This window comes from Macrobrachium rosenbergii, chromosome 55 (assembly GCF_040412425.1).
Source record: "Macrobrachium rosenbergii isolate ZJJX-2024 chromosome 55, ASM4041242v1, whole genome shotgun sequence".
Classification (NCBI taxonomy): domain Eukaryota; kingdom Metazoa; phylum Arthropoda; class Malacostraca; order Decapoda; family Palaemonidae; genus Macrobrachium; species Macrobrachium rosenbergii.
The window spans coordinates 90,452,642-90,471,729 of NC_089795.1; the positions used below are offsets into that span (position 1 = coordinate 90,452,642).

The following is a 19,088-nucleotide window of genomic DNA, read 5'->3' on the forward strand; positions in this document are numbered from 1 at the left end:
CCAAGGAAACCTGACAAAATTCAGGCCTAAGCTTCATATAAATAAACTGCCAATAACTAAGCCCAGACCTATCTACTACTGTAACTTGTATTCCAGTTATGGAGAGTCTTGAGCTGAACTCAATCTCAATCATCAAAAGGCTTTCAGTGACTAGTCAAATGCTTTCAAGCTGAAAGCCTGTCAATTCAAGATCAGGGCTTCATCTTCCGATAACCACCAGGGGGTGTTAAGGTTATCTACTATATCCCTTTAAGAATGGCCATAAAAACCACCTTAAGTTAGACATACCAGTTTTAGTAGTCTTAAATTTCGTAAACCAGATCGTTACTTCGTTCGAGCATATGCACGTTATTGTGCCTTGTTTCAGCTCTAAGTCAGTTTCCTGTTCCTTACACAATACAATCTTGCATCAATCGCAAAACTCCAAGACTATAGTTGGTAGTCTTTCATATGAGTACGCTTAACATGTAACTGCTGTACATAACCTAATCGCTTCCTCTGGATAATGCAGATAGTCAAAACCTTTACCTCATGGTCACATTACCTTGACAGCCAAAGCTTTGCTAGTTCAGGTATACAAGTAATACCAGCGTTTTGGTTATGTAGTTTAATATTTTTCACCTACAACTGTATCTGTACCTAGTCATTTGGCAGCTACCTCAAACTATCCTGACAGGTTGCATCTATAGTCAAATTGCACTCTAGCAACTTACATTTAAATTTCAAGTATTCAAGATTTGTCTCCACTCTACAAACCCATTTATTATTCAGGATACAAGGGAATCACGAATTCCTCCTAAGGTATTATAAGGAAAGGTAAAACTAGATCACCATAGTAAAACCAAATATTTACTTCGTTTACCAAGCACTTCATCAGAGCCTCTACTTCAAATACAAAGTTCGTATTAAATCTGTGCTTAATTTATAAAAATCTATGCTTCACAAAAAAGTTGTATAAAAGCCATTTAGTACCAATTGTTACATACCTTTTAAACTGTATGAAATTGAAATCTAAACAGACATTTAAAACAATCCAGTAGGATCAGCATTGAGTTTTTTCAATCAGTTCATTAAATGAACCTTACACCTGTATCCAGTTCTTTCATACACCAGAATCCAGTTTTCATATTCCTTATATTCGTTTTTTTACCATATTTTTATACAGAACTTAAGGTGAAAGTTCAAAACTCCATAGCTTCTGTTAAATGCAGCTTCAATGAATTAACTTATCCAAAATACATTTTACGACTATTAGTAGTTTTAAATTAAATTGAAAGGAATCTTAAAATACAATCGAACTTTGAACAAGTGTTTTTTTATTTCACGTACAATTTGAAACCCAGTGAAGGATAGCTGGTTCAACAGTACCCTCATATTAGGACGTACCCCCAGAAGGAATTTTAACAGCTGAACTTCAGATGAAACTCAAGAAACTCAGGACGCAGACGCGAAGGCAGCTGTATCAATTCTACCACTAAACTCAGTTGGGTTTGAAGCAGCCGCAAATTCTCCAAGTGTCAGATCGCTCTCCAATTCAGCTTTCCTCTCTCTTTACACAGCTCCAAAGAATTGTCCACACCAACTACAGCAGTCACCTTAAAACAGATGAAATCTTTGATTAATTCAAGAGGTATTTATGTACAGTTCAAATATGGATGAAAATAAGTTACATTACACTTAGATTCAAACATCAGCCATCACCCTGAGAACAAGTTTAATTCTATTACATTACTCTAGGCATTTCTGTACAGCTCAGGTACATAAAATTAGATTACTTTACACTTTAATCCTATTAGATTTCAAGATGCAGATGTGTACAATATGTAAATACACTAAAGTCAAACTTTAGAAGTAACAATTTAATCAAAAGTCATGAGAATCAGGATTTACACATTTAATCCATTAGCGAGCTTACCGTTTCTGGGCAGTTAGGTCGATTCCACACCATCGTAGACTAAGTCTAGGGTACATTAAAGTCGCCCAGAGCTGGAACTTCAATCTTCATGTCTCTTATCCTAAGCTTTGAAAAACTAAAACCTACACTATTTACGCAACATTTTACATTATTCTGGGGCCCATAAATGTTAAAAATATGACTTCAGGTTTGGTTTTATGTTCAAGTTTCAAAAACTAACTAGTATTCAACAATAGTATACAAACCACTTGTTTAACAATATACAAACCAAGGCCTTAACCAATATCCAATACACAAGTTTAAAATACAAACTAGCCAAATATTCAATGCATAACATACAAACCAAATTCATTGTAACCAGTATGCAACGCATATGTAACAAATTCATTGTGGCCAATATAAAACTCCTAGTAACAAGCCAACCATAGCCATTGTGGCCACTATTCTGTGCATAATGGTATCAAAACAGTCAAAATCCAGTCAAAATGTCAAAATTCATCGCAAAATTCATTGAACAGTAACATACAAACCAAATTCAATGTACCCAATATTCAACGCATAGTACTAACAAACCTAAATCAATGTAACCAATATTCATTGCATAGTAACAAAACCTAAAATTGTAACCAATATTAAGCTAAACGTTATAAACACGAGCTAATTTAAAAGACTGACTTAATATACCAAAGACAAGCTTAGCTAAAACAAGCTAGCAGCTTTAAAATTAGCTGACTTAATATACCAGACAAGTTGAGCTAAGCTAGCTTTAAAACTAGCTGACAATATACCAAAGACAAGCTAACCGAAAAGCTAGCAGCTTTAAAACTAGCTGACAATATATCAAAGACAAGCTAACCTAGAAGTTAGCAGCTGTAAAACTAGCTGACAATATACCAAAGCCAAGCTAAGCTAAAACAAGCTAGCAGCTTTAAAATTGGCCGACTTCATGTACTAAAGACTAGCTAAAGCAAGCTACCAGTTTTAAAACGAGCTGGCTTAATATACCAAAGACAAGCCAAGCTAAAACAAGCTAGCAGTGTTAAAAAGGGCCGACTTCATGTACTAAAGACTAGCTAAAGCAAGCTATCAGCTTTAAAACTAGCTGACAATATACCAAAGAAAAGCCAAGCTAAAACAAGCAAGTAGCTTTAAAACTAGCTGACTTAATATACCAAAGAAAAGCTAAGCTAAAACAAGCTAGCAGCTATAAAACTAGCTGACTTAATATACCAAAGACAAGCCAAGCTAAAATAAGCTAGCAGCTTTAAAACTAGCTGACTTAATATACCAAAGAAAAGCCAAGCTAAAATAAGCTAGCAGCTTTAAAACTAGCTGACTTAATATACCAAAGACAAGCCAAGCTAAAACAAGCTAGCAGCTTTAAAACTAGCTGACTTAATATAACAGACAAGCCAAGCTAAAACAAGCTATCTTCAAAACAAGCTGACTTAATACACCAAAGACAAGCCAAGCTTAAACATGCTAGCAGCTTTAAACTAGCTGACTTAATATACCAAAGACAAGCCAAGCTAAAATAAGCTAGCAGCTTTAAACTAGCTGACTTAATATACCAAAGATGACAAGCCAGCTAAAACAAGCTAGCAGCTTTAAAACTAGCTGACAATATACCAAAAGACAAGCTAAAACTAAAACAAGCTAGCAGCTTTAAAACTAGCTGACTTAATATACCAAAGACAAGCCAAGCTAAAACAAGCTAGCAGCTTTAAAACTAGCAGACAATACACCAAAGACAAGCCAAGCTAAAACTAGCAGACAATACACCAAAGACAAGCCAAGCTAAAACTAGCTGACTTAATACACCAAAGACAAGCCAAGCTAAAACTAGCTGACTTAATACACCAAAGACAAGCCAAGCTAAAACTATAGCTGACTTAATACACCAAAGACAAGCCAAGCTAAAACTAGCTGACTTCATACACCAAAGACAAGCCAAGCTAAAACTAGCTGACTTCATACACCAAAGACAAGCCAAGCTAAAACTAGCTGACTTCATACACCAAAGACAAGCCAAGCTAAAACTAGCTGACTTCATACACCAAAGACAAGCCAAGCTAAAACTAGCTGACTTCATACACCAAAGACAAGCCAAGCTAAAACTAGCTGACTTCATACACCAAAGACAAGCCAAGCTAAAACTAGCTGACTTCATACACCAAAGACAAGCCAAGCTAAAACTAGCTGACTTCATACACCAAAGACAAGCCAAGCTAAAACTAGCTGACTTCATACACAAGCAAAGACAAGCCAAGCTAAAACTAGCTGACTTAATACACCAAAGACAAGCCAAGCTAAAACTAGCTGACTTAATACACCAAAGACAAGCCAAGCTAAAACTAGCTGACTTAATACACCAAAGACAAGCCAAGCTAAAACTAGCTGACTTAATACACCAGACAAGCCAAGCTAAAACTAGCTGACTTAATACACCAAAAGACAAAGCCAAAACTAGCTAAAACTAGACAAGCCAAGCTAAAACTAGCTGACTAATACACCAACAAGACAAGCTAAAACTAGCTGACTTAATACACCAAAGCCAAGCTAAAACTAGCTGACTTAATACACCAGACAAGCCAAGCTAAAACTAGCTGACTTAATACACCAGACAAGCCAAGCTAAAACTAGCTGACTTAATACACCAGACAAGCCAAGCTAAAACTAGCTGACTTAATACACCAAAGACAAGCCAAGCTAAACTAGCTGACTAAATACACCAAAGCCAAGCCAAGCTAAACTAGCTGACTTAATACACCAAAGCCAAGCTAAAACTGGCTGACTTAATACACCAAAGCCAAGCTAAAACTGGCTGACTTAATACACCAAAGACACGCCAAGCTAAAACAAAATAGCTGCTTTAAAACTAGCCGACTTAATATACCAAAGACAAGCTAAGCTGAGCTGGCAGCTTTCATCTGTAAAGGAAAAATCATTAGCTTTTAAAATTGCGAATCGTACATGGCAGGCCGAAGTCCACCATGTACGATTCTAAGTCCACCTTTGCCTTGGGCGGCGATGCCACCCCGGCAAAGGTGGACTTTCAAGTTTTTGTTTTACATGGTTGAAATTACATTAAAATTAAATGAATTTAGATTTAAAGGATTGATTAGGTCTATGGTTCTTAAGTTTTGAAAAAACATTTAATTTTAAAATTTTATCAATATTCAAATTACTTTAAAATAATTTAATTCAAAGTTATCGCAAGAAGTTAAAATTAGCTATTAAGTTTCAGTCTGATGTTATATATGAAGGAAATCTTTAAAGTATAACGTTCTATAATGGAAACGTACCAAACCCCCTTCAACGTACCAAAACCCCCTTCAACGTACCAAAACCCCCTTCAACGTACCAAAACCCCCTTCAACGTACCAAAACCCCCTCAACGTACCAAAACCCCCTTCAACGTACCAAAACCCCCTTCAACGTACCAAAACCCCCTTCAACGTACCAAAACCCCCTTCAACGTACCAAAACCCCTTCAACGTACCAAAACCCCCTTCAACGTACCAAAAGCCCCCTTCAACGTACCAAAACCCCCCTTCAATTTAAAATCAAATGCAAGTCAAACTAAATATGAAATCAAAGTATACTCAGTATAACAATATTAAAAATTTAAAATTACCAAAATCCCTCAAATTTATCAAAATCCTTTAAATCTAAAAGGACACAAGCAAGTCACAAATCAACTAAAGATTAAATCAAAGTATACTCAGTTCTACCAATTAAAAATTAAAATCTAAATTACTAGTCTAGGAAAAAGTTAAAACACCAAAACTGCTACAAACATTCTCATTGCCTGCATGTGTGTGAAGTAGCTTAAGATTGACGGAGAAATTAAAATTTAAACTATAGAAACCTATACTGACTATACAAATTATCTCGCTAACCCAGTGGCTTAAAAGTACCAAAAAGCTAAGCTTAAATCTTTAAAACTATGACTGCATTTTGTGTGCTTTAACCAACCCGTTGTTACAACTTATCAAGCTGCAGTAAGTTATGGTACTTGACCCAAGTCAATTCACTCATCACACTCACCACACTTCAGGGCTTCCCACAATGCTAAAATCTATAAAAATCTATAAAACAAACCAAGTCCAGTTACCATAAACTGACCACTTTCACGATATAAACCAACCACTTCCACTATAAATCACTAAATATGAAGTATAACCTCAATATAATCAAAAGTTAATTTCTAACCTAAGTCATTCACAATTAATATAAACTTAAAACATGAAATCCAGACCTTCATAAACATTAAATTTACAATCCCAAGTCATCCACAAATCATATAAACTAACGACTGGCACTTGCAAACAAAGACCTTAACTAGCTTTAAAAAAAACTTATGGTTCTCAAGTCACACTTCCACAAATATAAAAGCCAAGCCTTCACACAAAAACCTAAGTTAAACCAAAGTCAGTCACTTTCTATAAACTAACCACTTCCACTAACAAACGCCACAAGCACACTATGCAATTCATGAAAAATTAAGTCAAAACACTGAAAATTCCACACTAAATACATAATGATTTACTGACCTGGGAAAGGAAGTACATAGGGTCTACTGTAGGTATATACCAGCACAGTGAATATTCGCCACGAAACCATACAGCCGCCATTATTAGCCTTCTTCGCTCCGTATCAGACTATCTCGACAGCAGCTATTGGCCTTCCTCAAAGAGAAGATTATTTCGACAGCAACCACTGGCCTCCTTCGCTCAGAGTATAATACAACAGCAGCCATTGGCTTCCTCTCAGAATATAAGACTATCTCAAGAGCAGCCATTTAACCTTCCTCGCGCAGAATATCAGACGATCCAGTACAGCAGCCAGCCCTCAAAACGACGTATCATACTCGCGGGAACCAGCGAAAACTGACCGGTTTTCACAGACGGACCTGTGAAGTTAACCAACCGGCTGGCTAAGCTATCAAGCGGGCGGACCTCGCAAGGACTGTAAAATCACGAAGAGATGTTTGCCAGTAGCCAAGGATAGAGGTTTCAGGTGAGGGTTAACATAACCGCTTAAACCAAAGTGGATTACTTTCTTAGGAGTTACGTAAGAAAATATGACTTTTTTTTTTTTAATATATCGACCGTTTCAAGTGGAATATTTTCTTCCGAGTTCCGTACGCAAATATACAGTACGTTTTCCCAGTATATCGACTGTTTAATTAGAATATTTTTTATGGGTTACGTGCGAAAATATACCTTTTCTCAATACATCGCCTTTTAAATTAAAGTGGAATATTTTCTTAGGAGTTACGTACGGAAATATAGATTTTTCAATATATAGACTGTTTAATTAAAGTGGAATATTTTCTTAGGAGTTACGTACGAAAATATACGTTCTCTTAATATGTCGCCTGTTTAGTTACTTACTTAATTTAATATTTTAGGCCGTTATCATTCATGCAAGCATATAAACGCTTTCGATCTAAAACCAGTGCATGATAGGATCATAGCAGATTTAGTTGATAACACCGCTATTCAAATACTTAGCTAAATGAAAGTCTTATTTTGCCAGTAATAATAATAATAATAATAATAATAATAATAATAATAATAATAATAATAATAATAATAATAATAATAATAATAATAATAATAATAATAATAATAATAATAATAATAATAATAATAAAGTTCTGTTTACAAGGGCCATCTGCTGTAAGTATCCCCAAGGGGTTTTTTTGTTTTTTTTTTACTCTTGAACAGAATTAGATATTCTATTAAACCAATCAGCCGATACCGGAAGTTACTGAAACCTGTATTCTGGAGATTGTACTCTGTATATATATATATATATATATATATATATATATATATATATATATATATATATATATATATATGTGTATATTATATGTATATATATGTATATATACATATAAATATATATATATATTTACAATTTACATTATAAATTATAAACAATCATCTTGAAGCAATTGGCGAATATGCATGCAAAATTCCATGCAAAATTTCAATATATATCAGTATATGATAAATACTTGAAATATCGTTATAATGCATGGAAGTTTGCACCATATCCTTACACAATGATCTTGAATAATAATCTTTTGAATAATGACACTTTTCTTCAAATTGCATTAACTCCATGTTGAGAAGCAATTGGCGTAAATGCTTGCAATGTTGCAACATGCTGACGTATGCTTGCAATATGGTCACAATCATGGAAGCTTGCACCATATCTCTAAGGTTTGTTGCTGGGATCATTAACGACTAATTAGCACAATTGTTCGTTTGATTTTTATTTATTGTCGTGACGAAATGTGGAACAACTGCGAAGCTTTTTAGAGAGATTTTAAAATCATTGTTTAAAGTTTTGGAAAAATACCAGGGATAGAAATGCCCCTCCCACTCCGACACTCCACACCCACTCCCCTCTCCACCCACTCTATCCCACTCCACACTCACTCCACCTCACTCTACCCACGCCACACCCACTCCCCCTTTCCACCCACTCTATCCCACTCCACAATCACTCCACCTCACTCTACCCACTCCACACCCACTCCCCCTCTCCACCCACTCTATCCCACTCCACAATCACTCCACCTCACTCTCTACCCACTCCACACCCACTCCCCTCCACCTTTCCACCCACTCTATCCCACTCCACAATCACTCCACCTCACTCTACCCACCTCCACAACCACTCCCCTTTCCACCCACTCAAAACATTTGCCCCACTCCACAATCACTCCACCTCACTCTACCCACTCCACACCCACACCCCCACCACCCACTCTATCCCACTCCACAAAAATCCACCTCACTCTACCCACTCCACACCCCCCCCTCTCCACCTCACTCTACCCACTCCACACCAACTCCCCACTCTGCACCCACCCCTCTCCACCCACTTTTTCCCACTCCACACCTATTCCCCCACTCCACACCTACTCCCACCACTCCCACCTCTCCCCCAACACACGCTCACACAAACATTTGCCTCCTGATCTGCTCTGAAATTCGTTGTATAAACTCCAACCCTTCATACAAACACACACACACACACACACACAAAACACACAAAAAATAAAAACTGTTCCATCTCATCAGAACGGCGGAAGTTGTTTCATTAAAGTTGAATATGTTTTATACAAAGCTTCCCAGGCGGCATCTTAAGAAGCAATGTTCATGCATATAATGTCAGGAAGTTTTTTTAATAACCTTGTTACTGCAATCTCTCTCTCTCTCTCTCTCTCTCTCTCTCTCTCTCTCTCTCTCTCTCTCTGTTTTCGTTAAGAGTTGCGAAGGAAAATAATTACAGTCTATTTTGAATTTATTCTCGTTTCTTTTTTTTTTTTTTGTTATTAATTTTTGGGGGTGGGTCCTATTTCCTAATGGAAGAAAGATTGTTTATGAGTGTCCTTTTCAGCCTTGCTTGTCTGTGTGGCTGACTGTGTGACTGTGTTTTTCTTATAAGGCTTTTAACGGCGTCACATACACATGTATATGTATGTATGTATGTATATATGTATATGTATATATATATGTCTATATATATATATATATCAGTTGTATTCCACATAGGAAAATGAAAGGTGTTTTTGTTAGCATTTATATATATATATATATATATATATATATATATATAAATATATATATATATATATATATATATATATATATATATATATATATATATATATATATATATATATATATATATATATATATAGAGAGAGAGAGAGAGAGAGAGAGAGAGAGAGAGAGAGAGAGAGAGAGAGATAATGGAGAACCACTATTAAAATTTTTCCTTTCCTCTAATTACGTTTGCTCATGAATTTTAAGTGGTCATGAATGTACATCATTAACAAGTAAGCATAAATTCATTCTGATTGTGAAGAGCACTAACGCCCCAGAGAGAGAGAGAGAGAGAGAGAGAGAGAGAGAGAGAGAGAGAGAGAGAGAGAGAGAGAGGCTCAAGTAAATCCATTACGAGATTTTTCCTCCCCAAAACAATGACGAAGTGACAAGCACCCCAAGTTTCTCAAGGATGTCTGCAAGCAATATTTTTTTCCACCCTCTCTCTCTCTCTCTCTCTCTCTCTCTCTCTCTCTCTCTCTCTCTCTCTCTCTCTCTCTTAGAGTTCACAACTCTTTAACTAAAGCACACGCAAAAAAAAGAAAAACAACTGCCTAACAGCCTCAGTCGAGACAATGGCCGCGAAATATGCATAGAGATTGCTTTTTCAAGATGCCATTTGCCAGAGTCCGTATAAAAAAAAAAACTAACTTATATGAAAGAACTTTGGCCGTTTTCAAGAGATGTTTAAGTTTGGTAAACGGGGGAAGGAGAGAGATTTACCAAGGGAATTTACTTAACATTCTTTGCTAAAATTATGTTCACAAGTCGTGAAGAGCTGCGTACCGTTTGCTGCGCTCTTGCGCTTCCAAATCGTTGAGGTGCTTGCGTGCTTTCAAATTCCGCTTCTGCTTCGTCAAACAGATATGATTTTAATTTCCTTATTTACCAAAGCAACGAAGAACAGTTACTAGCTAAGACTAAAAGTTATTCACTAATTTACGATATAATTCTATTACCTGAATTAACGATATGAATGACAGAAGCGAATTATTTAATAAGAAATATGGCTTAAAATATTTACATAATTTATTCGCCACGTGTATACACCGCCATCTATTGAGAAATGTAACAATTTGATTACAAGGGTTACGAAGCTTGGCACTTTTAACACCTCCTGGTAAAGCATCCTTGCTTCCTTGTGGAGAAAATGGTTACGCTTTCTCTGTCAAAGTTTAGTTTGCTAAAAAAAAAAAAAAATCACGTTCAAGTGGTGTTGCGCAAGGGTGGAATCCCTTGTTAATATAGTGAACGGGTGGAGTTTGTGGAACGCGGGTTCAAGATGTTTGTGGCTTGCGTTACCGAACGAAAGTTTTAAGGTAGAATTTTTTTTTTAGTCTTGGTTGTAGTTCAAAGTGTTGTACATTATTTTTGGTAATGATTTTATTGATAAATAAGCATATATCTTTGGTCAAATGTTGGTTTTCTAATTTAAGATTATTTGTTTACAGGCATGGAGAGTGGCTTTATTTTGTGCGAGTCCTTGCGTGATTTGGGGTCCCCAAATATATATTGAGTGTTCCCGTTCTTGAGTCGTCAGTGGTCTTCCAGTAACTCTGAGTCGAATATAGCAGTGGCTTCCACGGATAGGTAAGAATCTACATTTTTATGAAATTTAGCTTCGTATTTTTAAGTTACTGGTGTTGTGACGTTAGTATAAACTACCTTACTGATCGACAAGCCATTTTTTGCACCTAGCCTGTAATAGAATTTGGTAAGATTCGGTAATATTTAGTTTTAAAAGTTCTCTTCAGAAGATCGGAAAGTAATCTTAATATTTTGTTCTGCAAGATAATTTTGTAATAGGTTAGCCTTGTTTAAAATTCTAGGAATATAGAAAGTGATCTTATAGAAACGGCGGGTCGTTGGACTTGCTAAACTAGACTATATTCTTAGCATCTGGAAAATGTGGATTAATAGTTTGTGAACTTTTGAACGTGAAGTTCGACAATTTGGCGTGAAGTTGGTAAGTTCTGGTCGTAATTTCGGAGGCAGCTTCTGCTAAAGTGGAATAGTACAATAGTACAACTTGTAATTAATTACGTTAGCCAACTTGAAAGGTTTTTAACATATTAAACAGGCTGTTTATTAATGCTTAGATAGAATATCCTATGGAAATTTTGACGCAGTTTCAAGCATTTAATGAAGCTTCCAAATTCGATGCCAAGAAAAATTGTAAGGGAAGTTAACCTGGTTTCTACAATAAAGCTTTATTTGCAGTAGTTTAATTTGAAGTTTAAGATTCTGAAGCTTTGCTGTTTACTTATAAGTGTTATATATATTTTTAAGGTATATTAAAAGTATAATTAATACAGTTATATAAACAAATCTTAAAATGGTTTTTGCATTTTTGGGCTTTTTGCAATGTTAAAGCTTCAACGTCTTTGCTATTGTAATGTCTTTATGTTAAACAACGTCTTTGCTATGTTAAAGTTTTGTCTGTGTAAAGTTGTAACTTTTGCTATTACAAAGTTGCTATTTTAAAGTTTTGCTGTTTTACTTTTTATTTTAAGATATTAAATTATTTCAAATCTGTACCTATCAAAAATCATATCTTATGTTCCAAGTCCACCTTTGCCGGGTGGCTGTGCTGCTATGGCAAAGGTGGACTTTTAATTGTACATGGCAGACTTAGTTTGCCATGTACATTTGGAACTCCCAATGAACTAATGTTAATTCCTTTTCAGGTGACTCACTGGGTATGTGGAAGGGGGTCTTAGATGTAGCGGTTGGTAGCCTGTTAGGTAATTTTTTTACGAACAGTACTTTAGGGGCGGGGTTTCGAGCTAGAAAACTAGTTTGCATTTTCTGGTTAATGTAGGGGTCCCTGAAAACAAAAATGTCACCTAATACTAGAAATTAAATAAAATTTTGGGACTAAATTCTATTGAGCATTCCAGAACCTTTACTTAATTTTCAGTTTATGCCTGGATTTTTAAGTTAGACATAAATCTTATTTGGTATTCATGGGCTAATTACTATACTGTTCAATATAAAGAATGGAAAAATGTCTGTTAGCAATTCTAGTTGAATGCAAGATGGAGACGGAAGTGTAATTATCTTGACTGGACAAGTTAGTGTTGTGTGACTGTGTATGACCATGTAGAATATAGTTCTCTTATACTTGTCAGTGTTAACAGTGGGGATAATTGCCATGGTTGGTAGTGTGTATGCACTTTTGATTCCTTGGTGATGCTATGGTTAAGTGTATTAGAGTTCCTTAACCATTTTCATACTATGGGCAGTTGATATAATGGGCAATTGATATAAAGTTGGTCTGTGGGGGATGAGAGAATCGGGAGGAACTGATATCCATTCCAGAGCTTTTGCTTTGTTCACACATTTAAGTTAGGTTAATAATAAGTGGGGTTATTCTTAAACTGTTACTTGTCAACCAAATGGTTGAGAGCGGGTATATGCTGCTCTTACTGGTAGAAAACGGTTTGCTGAAAGGCAATGTCTGCTGCCTTAACTTGAACAACAAAGTGTAGGCGTTTGGTTGGTATTTCAGTTATGTGACTTCTTTGCAGACCTAGATATTTGGCACCTGAATTACTGCTCTGGGATGTGCAGACATTTGGTTCCCTGGCACTGAAATTACTGCCATCGTCTGTGCACTTTGGTTCCTTGTCACTTGAGCTACTGCCCTTGTCTGCACTTTGGTTCCTTGGCCATTTTAACTACTGCCCTTGTTTGTGCACTTTGGTTCCTTGGCCCTTTTAATTACTGCCCTTGTTTGTGCACTTTGGTTCCTTGAACTTAATTACTGCTTTTCTTTGCACTTTGGAACTTGAATGTGCAGACCTTGGATTACTTAGCACTTTAGTTACTGCATTTGCATGTGAAGACCTTGGGTTACTTGGCACTTCAGTTAATAATGCACTTGCACTTCATTTCCTGCATTTTGTGCAGACCTTTGGTTCCTGGTACTCCAGTCACCTCAGTTACTGCATTAATATGTGGAAATCCGTAGCTAACTGGCATTTAAATTACTGTACTGTACAGAAGTTGTTACTTCGTGCCTTAACTGATGCACTCTGATTGCTACGCTGTGGGTTAGATCTATTTTTGCTTTCCCCTGAGATGCACGATAATTTAATTTTAGTCTGTTGATTACCATTAAGAGCAGATTTTTAAAGATTAATTCACCGGACTAGCTTTTAACAGAGCACTTCAGATACCATGAATTTAATTCGGTTGAGCACACTGGTCCAGATGCTTAAACCACTTTCAAGTTATTCACCAAAACTAGAATAAGCATTACTTTTAATGTTTCAATGTGCTGCATGATTTTAATTTAGGCAGTTACTAATTTTTTTAACTTCAAATTCTTATACAATACCAGTGTGGCTCTTAACTTTTTTTTTTTTTTGCCATGCCCTTCCTAATCGCCTCTAAAATCCTGATGCCCCCTGTGGTGATATAAAATTCTTATATTCACGTGGAGGAAGCCTAGAAGGCCATTAACTTGTTTAAAAAGGCTATTAACCATTAATTTTGTTCAAACATTCTCGAATTCCACCCCCCTTAAAAATCAAATTACACCCCCTTAAAAATCAATTTACCCCACGTTGGGCACACAGCTGCAGGTGTGCCCAAGTTAATAAAAGTGTAACACATAAGAACTTAAGGTTTCTCTTCGTCATAGGTCTACCAGAGTGAACTCTAAGTGACAAGCATGAGTGGCGATACATGCAAGGATTTGAAGTGACAGTGGAAGACAAACCAGGAGCCCTCCTGGCTGGAGTGGAGACAACTTGCAAGGATTTGAAGTGACAGTGGAAGAGAAACCAGGAGCCCCTCCTGGCTGGAGTGGAGACAACTTGCAAGGATTTGAAGTGACAGTGGAAGACAAACCAGGAGCCCCTTCTGGCTGGAGTGGAGATAACTTGCAAGGATTCCCAGTGACAGTGGAAGACCAACCTTTCTGCTTGGTGTGGAGATAACTTGGCAAGGATTTGAAGTGACAGTGGAAGACAAACCCCTTCTGCCTGAAGGGCGTAGCATGATTTGAGTGGACCAGTCAAGCAGCACTGCTGGCTCTCTGAAATGTTGCAGAGGCATTGAATGTTAGTCACTTCCAGCTAATTGGTTTTGGGTAGCTTTTATCTGGTGGACATAAAGTATTTTCATTTGTGTAAATAAAATACTTAAATTTTAATGTTGTACAACTAGTTTTATGATCCTGTGAATGTTAAGAAAATTGTAAATTTTGAGAGCAGTTGTCTTAATTAAATGCTGGTATGTTATTTAATGCTATACAAAACTTAGAGTAATCTTAGTGAAGAGAAGAGGTTAAGAATCTACCATGCCCTTTTTTGTACCATGACAGATAAAACTAGCTTATTATGAAAAGCTGGTCTTAAACTTTAAAACCCCTCTGGAGCACAGTCCATGAGCTTAATACTATGGAGGCAGCTAAGCTGTATGAATTATCTCCTGGCTAAAGATCCTAGGTAAATTTAGTTAATGATGGTAATTTATCTACAACTAAACGTTTCTGTATGTAGTGTAAAAATTAGCTAACCAGTGCCTTGAAATTGGTTGGGCAGTGTTACTCCAGGATTAGAAAATTTGTATTAATTGCACAGTTGAAGTAACATGGAAACTGACCATAAACAGGTGGTATGAACTATCCAGAAAGGATCATTTAAGGTTTAGGGTTTCAAGGTAATGATCCTAAAGGATCAGGGAAGGATAAAGGTTGTAGGAGTAGACTGAAAAGTTAGTGGAAGGATAAGGGTTGTAAAGTAGTATCCCAAAAGGTTCAGGAATTGGCAAAGCCTACGATCAGGGAAGCATTAGGGTTGCCAGGTAATATCTTAAAGGATCAGGAAAGGATAATGGATGAAAGTAATAACAAGGATGAGGGAAGGATAAGGATTAAAGAATCCAAAGGATAAGGGTTGCATGGTAATATCCTAAAGGATCAGGAAAGCATAATGGATAAGTAATATCCACAGGGCTCAGGGAAGGATAAGGATTGTAAAGTAAAATCCAAAAGGATCAGGGAAGGATAAGGTTGTAAGGTGACATCCTGAAGATTCAGGGAAGGATAAATCTGTAAGGTGATATCCTGAAGATTCAGGGAAGGATAAGGCTGGAAGGTGATATCCTTAAGATTCAGGGAAGGATAAGGATTAATTAGAAAAAAAAACAGGAAGGATAAGGATAAGGTGAATCCTAAAGACTCAGGGGAGGTTAAGGATTGTCAAGTAGAATCCAAGTGGATCAGGGAAGGATGTTTTAAGATGTACTAAAGGTTCGGGGAAGGATAAGGATTAAGGTAGTACCCACAAGGATCAAGGAAGGATAAGGGGAGCATAGTATATATAGAGTAGTGGTTAGGAATATGAAATGCATAAACTTTGCCATATTCAGCTTTGGGAAGTTATCAAACAGTTTGAAAGTTTAAAGTATCTTTAACTTTTAAATTCTTTGAACACTGCCTCTTCATACTTGAATACAAAAGGCCTAGAACATCCGTGGTATAAGTTTACCCAGACCGACTCGTGTTCCTGCTATGGTAACCAAGAAAGAAGCAAGATCAGTACTGGTTCTGTTCAATGTTTATCTTACTCAGTATAGCAAGGGAAGTTTCAAAATGATGGTTTAAGTTGTCTATGAGTTCAGACTAGCGTACCTCGAGCCTTTCAGAAAGGGAGTAGAGCTACCGTTTGAAAAATACCAATGGAACAAATTAGGAACAAACGAACTGTGCAAATGCCGTGCAAGAATCTTGTCAAACGAGTCTGGTAACCATTTATCTAAGGCCACTATCTTTTAAGCTAACTGTTTTGTTTAACCTGAAGGTAATCGATGGGAAGTTTTAAGATTTTGCTTTTTCGTTAATATTAATATTAAGGATTTTGTGGGGATAAAATTCAGGTTTTGTCTTACGTAGTCAGTTTTAGAAAAACTTATTTATATTAGATGGTTATCTATTAATCATTGTATATTGCGTGGTTGATCGCAGTCATCTAAAACAGAAAATTTAGTTTGAGATCATTTGATTGTTAAGCCACCTTTGTTAAGTATACCTTAGTGTTACCAGACCACTGAGCTGATTAACAGCTCTCCTAGGGCTGGCCCGAAGGATTAGACTTATTTTACGTGGCTAAGAACCAATTGGTTACTTAGCATCGGGACCTACAGCTTATTGTGGAATCCGAACCACATTATAGCGAGAAATGAATTTCTATCACCAGAAATAAATTCCTCTAACTCTTCATCAGCCGGCCGGGGAATTGAACTCCGGCCCATCTAGTGACAGTCCGCAACTCTACCGACTCATCCAACGAAGAGCTAAGCCACCTTTGTGCATCTAACTGAATTAAATTTAGGTAAATGAGCTTTTAGTACAGGTAGAATATAATGATCTCCTCACCTATAGTCATCAGAAAGCAGAGGCCTTGTTTGTTCCCGTTCTCGAGCAAATATGAGGCACTTTAAGCTATTATTATTATTATTATTATTATTATTATTATTATTAAGTCCTGTTAAATATGATGGATGCACTATTTGAGTTCATTTTATATTTCTCTTTACCAAAATATGATTATTGTCCAATATTAACGTGGGATGGAAGAGAATTACAAGGGAAATTGAAGAGACTCATTATATTATTATTATTATTATTATTATTATTATTATTATTATTATTATTATTATTATTATTATTATTATTATTGGAAAAAGTACCCACATGCGTGACGTGTAATAATGAGTTAGTAAACTGTTAATCAGTGCAGGTAAGATCATTATATCATCCAAAAGGTACTGGCTTTGAGATAAATTAAACAGATGTGAGTAATGCATGAGAGCTTGCTCGCATGCAAGCCTGAAACGTTCAAGCACAATGAAAGAAGACAGTTTAAGAAAGGAAACAAGACTATTATAGAGGATCCCTTGGCAACGAGGAACTTTTAAATCGTTTTAGAAAGGACAGAATTCCCCTGAATTTCCAATTTCCATTTTAGGTTTATTATTTTTTTTATCAATTTTTTAGGGGGGATGTTTCGGACAGCTCCGAAAGATTAAAACGTAAAAAAGGGAAAGTTAAAAAAGAGAAAAATATCTTCGTGGAAGCCGAGTGTGAATTCCTGTCTCGGCTGCTGCAAACTTTTTCCCTTTCTCCGGGATGCAGAATCAATCAGAATCAGCCCAAACTTTTCCATCGCGGCGAAATCTTGAGGAATTCGTGTTGTCTTGGAGTTTGTTGGAATCGTTTTCTGTGAATGTTTTTGTGTTTTTTTTTTTATAGTATTTTGGTTGCATGTTTGTTTTCTTGTGTTGGGAGAATTGTCTTATAAATTGGCTTTACCCTAGCAGGTTTAGAATTGGGGAAAGGATTTATCCATATGCTTATTTTTGGTTGTTTTTTAAAAAATTCCAGTGCATGTTTGTTTTCTTAGGTTGAGAGAATTGTCTTATAAATTGGCTTCACCCCAGTAGATTGAGGACTGGAGAGATCACTCCTTTGGGGTGAGGATTGAGAATAGGATCACTCCAGTGGGGTGATGATTGAGGAAACGATTCGCTCCAGTGTGGTGAGGATTGGTTAGGCGGTCACTCCAGCGGAGTGAGGATTGGGGAGACATTCAGCCCTGTGGGGTGAGGATTACCTCGTCGAGGCCTTCCCGCATTTTGCTGGAGCAATGAATACACACTTTTTTTTTTTTTTTTACTTTCTTACAACTGCGAACCACATTAGTTACCTATCACACAGGTGCCCAATTCACTGTTCCGGTCAACAGAGGCATGCTAGAATTTTGGGAACACCCCCACTGGTCCATCCTCGTCCATTTAAGAGGGTCGTGAATTGGCCCCTCATATTTTGAGCCTGGGTGCGTTTTCCCTGCGTATCGAGAGAGAGAGAGAGAGAGAGAGAGAGAGAGAGAGAGAGAGAGAGAGAGAGAGAGAGAGAGAGAGAGATTGTACCTAGACTGACAGGCTGATATGGTAGGTTCAAATACCCGCATATCCAATAGTATATACTTTTAGTTTTCTCTAGGTGACAACTGTCAGATGTTCATGGCTCAAGTACATACATACATACATACATACATACATCACCATCATCCCTCCTCCCTCCCTCCCTCCCTCCCTGCTGAAGATAACTCTCAATTCTGAACTTTCCCAGACCAAGAAAATCTCCACCGTTGAATCCATCTCATACCAGAGACACTGGGCCTATCATCATCATTCCTCGTTCGGGTCTTTTGTGCACGAAGCAATTTCACTCTCGGCGCAAACACAATACTCCGAAAATGGATTGAGTGTGACAGACTCAATTTCCATCTGATTTACGGCGGGGTTCCAGACGAACCCTCCTCTCGCGCGCTGTTCGTAATAGAGACAGCCTTAGGTAAATGCTTCGCTGTGTCTCATGAGAATTTGTGAGAATTTATGAGGAATGCGTTCTTTTGTGTGTGAATTGGAAGCTAGTTTATTATTATTATTATTATTATTATTATTATTATTATTATTATTATTCAGAAGGTGAACCCTATTCATATGGAACAAGCCCACCACAGGGG

At 36.8% G+C, this 19,088-nt stretch overlaps 1 protein-coding gene and 2 long non-coding RNA genes across 3 annotated transcripts; 2 read left to right on the forward strand and 1 right to left on the reverse strand.

Moving 5' to 3' along the window:
• Positions 1-1,295: 1,295 nt before the first annotated feature.
• Positions 1,296-6,887, reverse strand: LOC136835189 (uncharacterized). The gene is made up of 2 exons (XR_010852012.1): positions 6,472-6,887; positions 1,296-1,595 (listed from the first exon to the last, which is right to left on the reverse strand). It is a non-coding gene; the product is annotated as an uncharacterized lncRNA (long non-coding RNA).
• Positions 6,888-8,304: 1,417 nt separating this feature from the next.
• On the forward strand, positions 8,305-8,928 carry LOC136835873 (uncharacterized). Its single transcript, XM_067099718.1, has one exon. It carries the CDS (start codon positions 8,305-8,307, stop codon positions 8,926-8,928), a length of 624 nt encoding a protein of 207 aa, XP_066955819.1.
• A 1,786-nt stretch (positions 8,929-10,714) lies between these two features.
• LOC136835642 (uncharacterized) lies at positions 10,715-14,899 on the forward strand. Its single transcript, XR_010852219.1, has 3 exons — positions 10,715-10,868; positions 11,001-11,139; positions 14,198-14,899. It is a non-coding gene; the product is annotated as an uncharacterized lncRNA (long non-coding RNA).
• Positions 14,900-19,088: the final 4,189 nt, after the last annotated feature.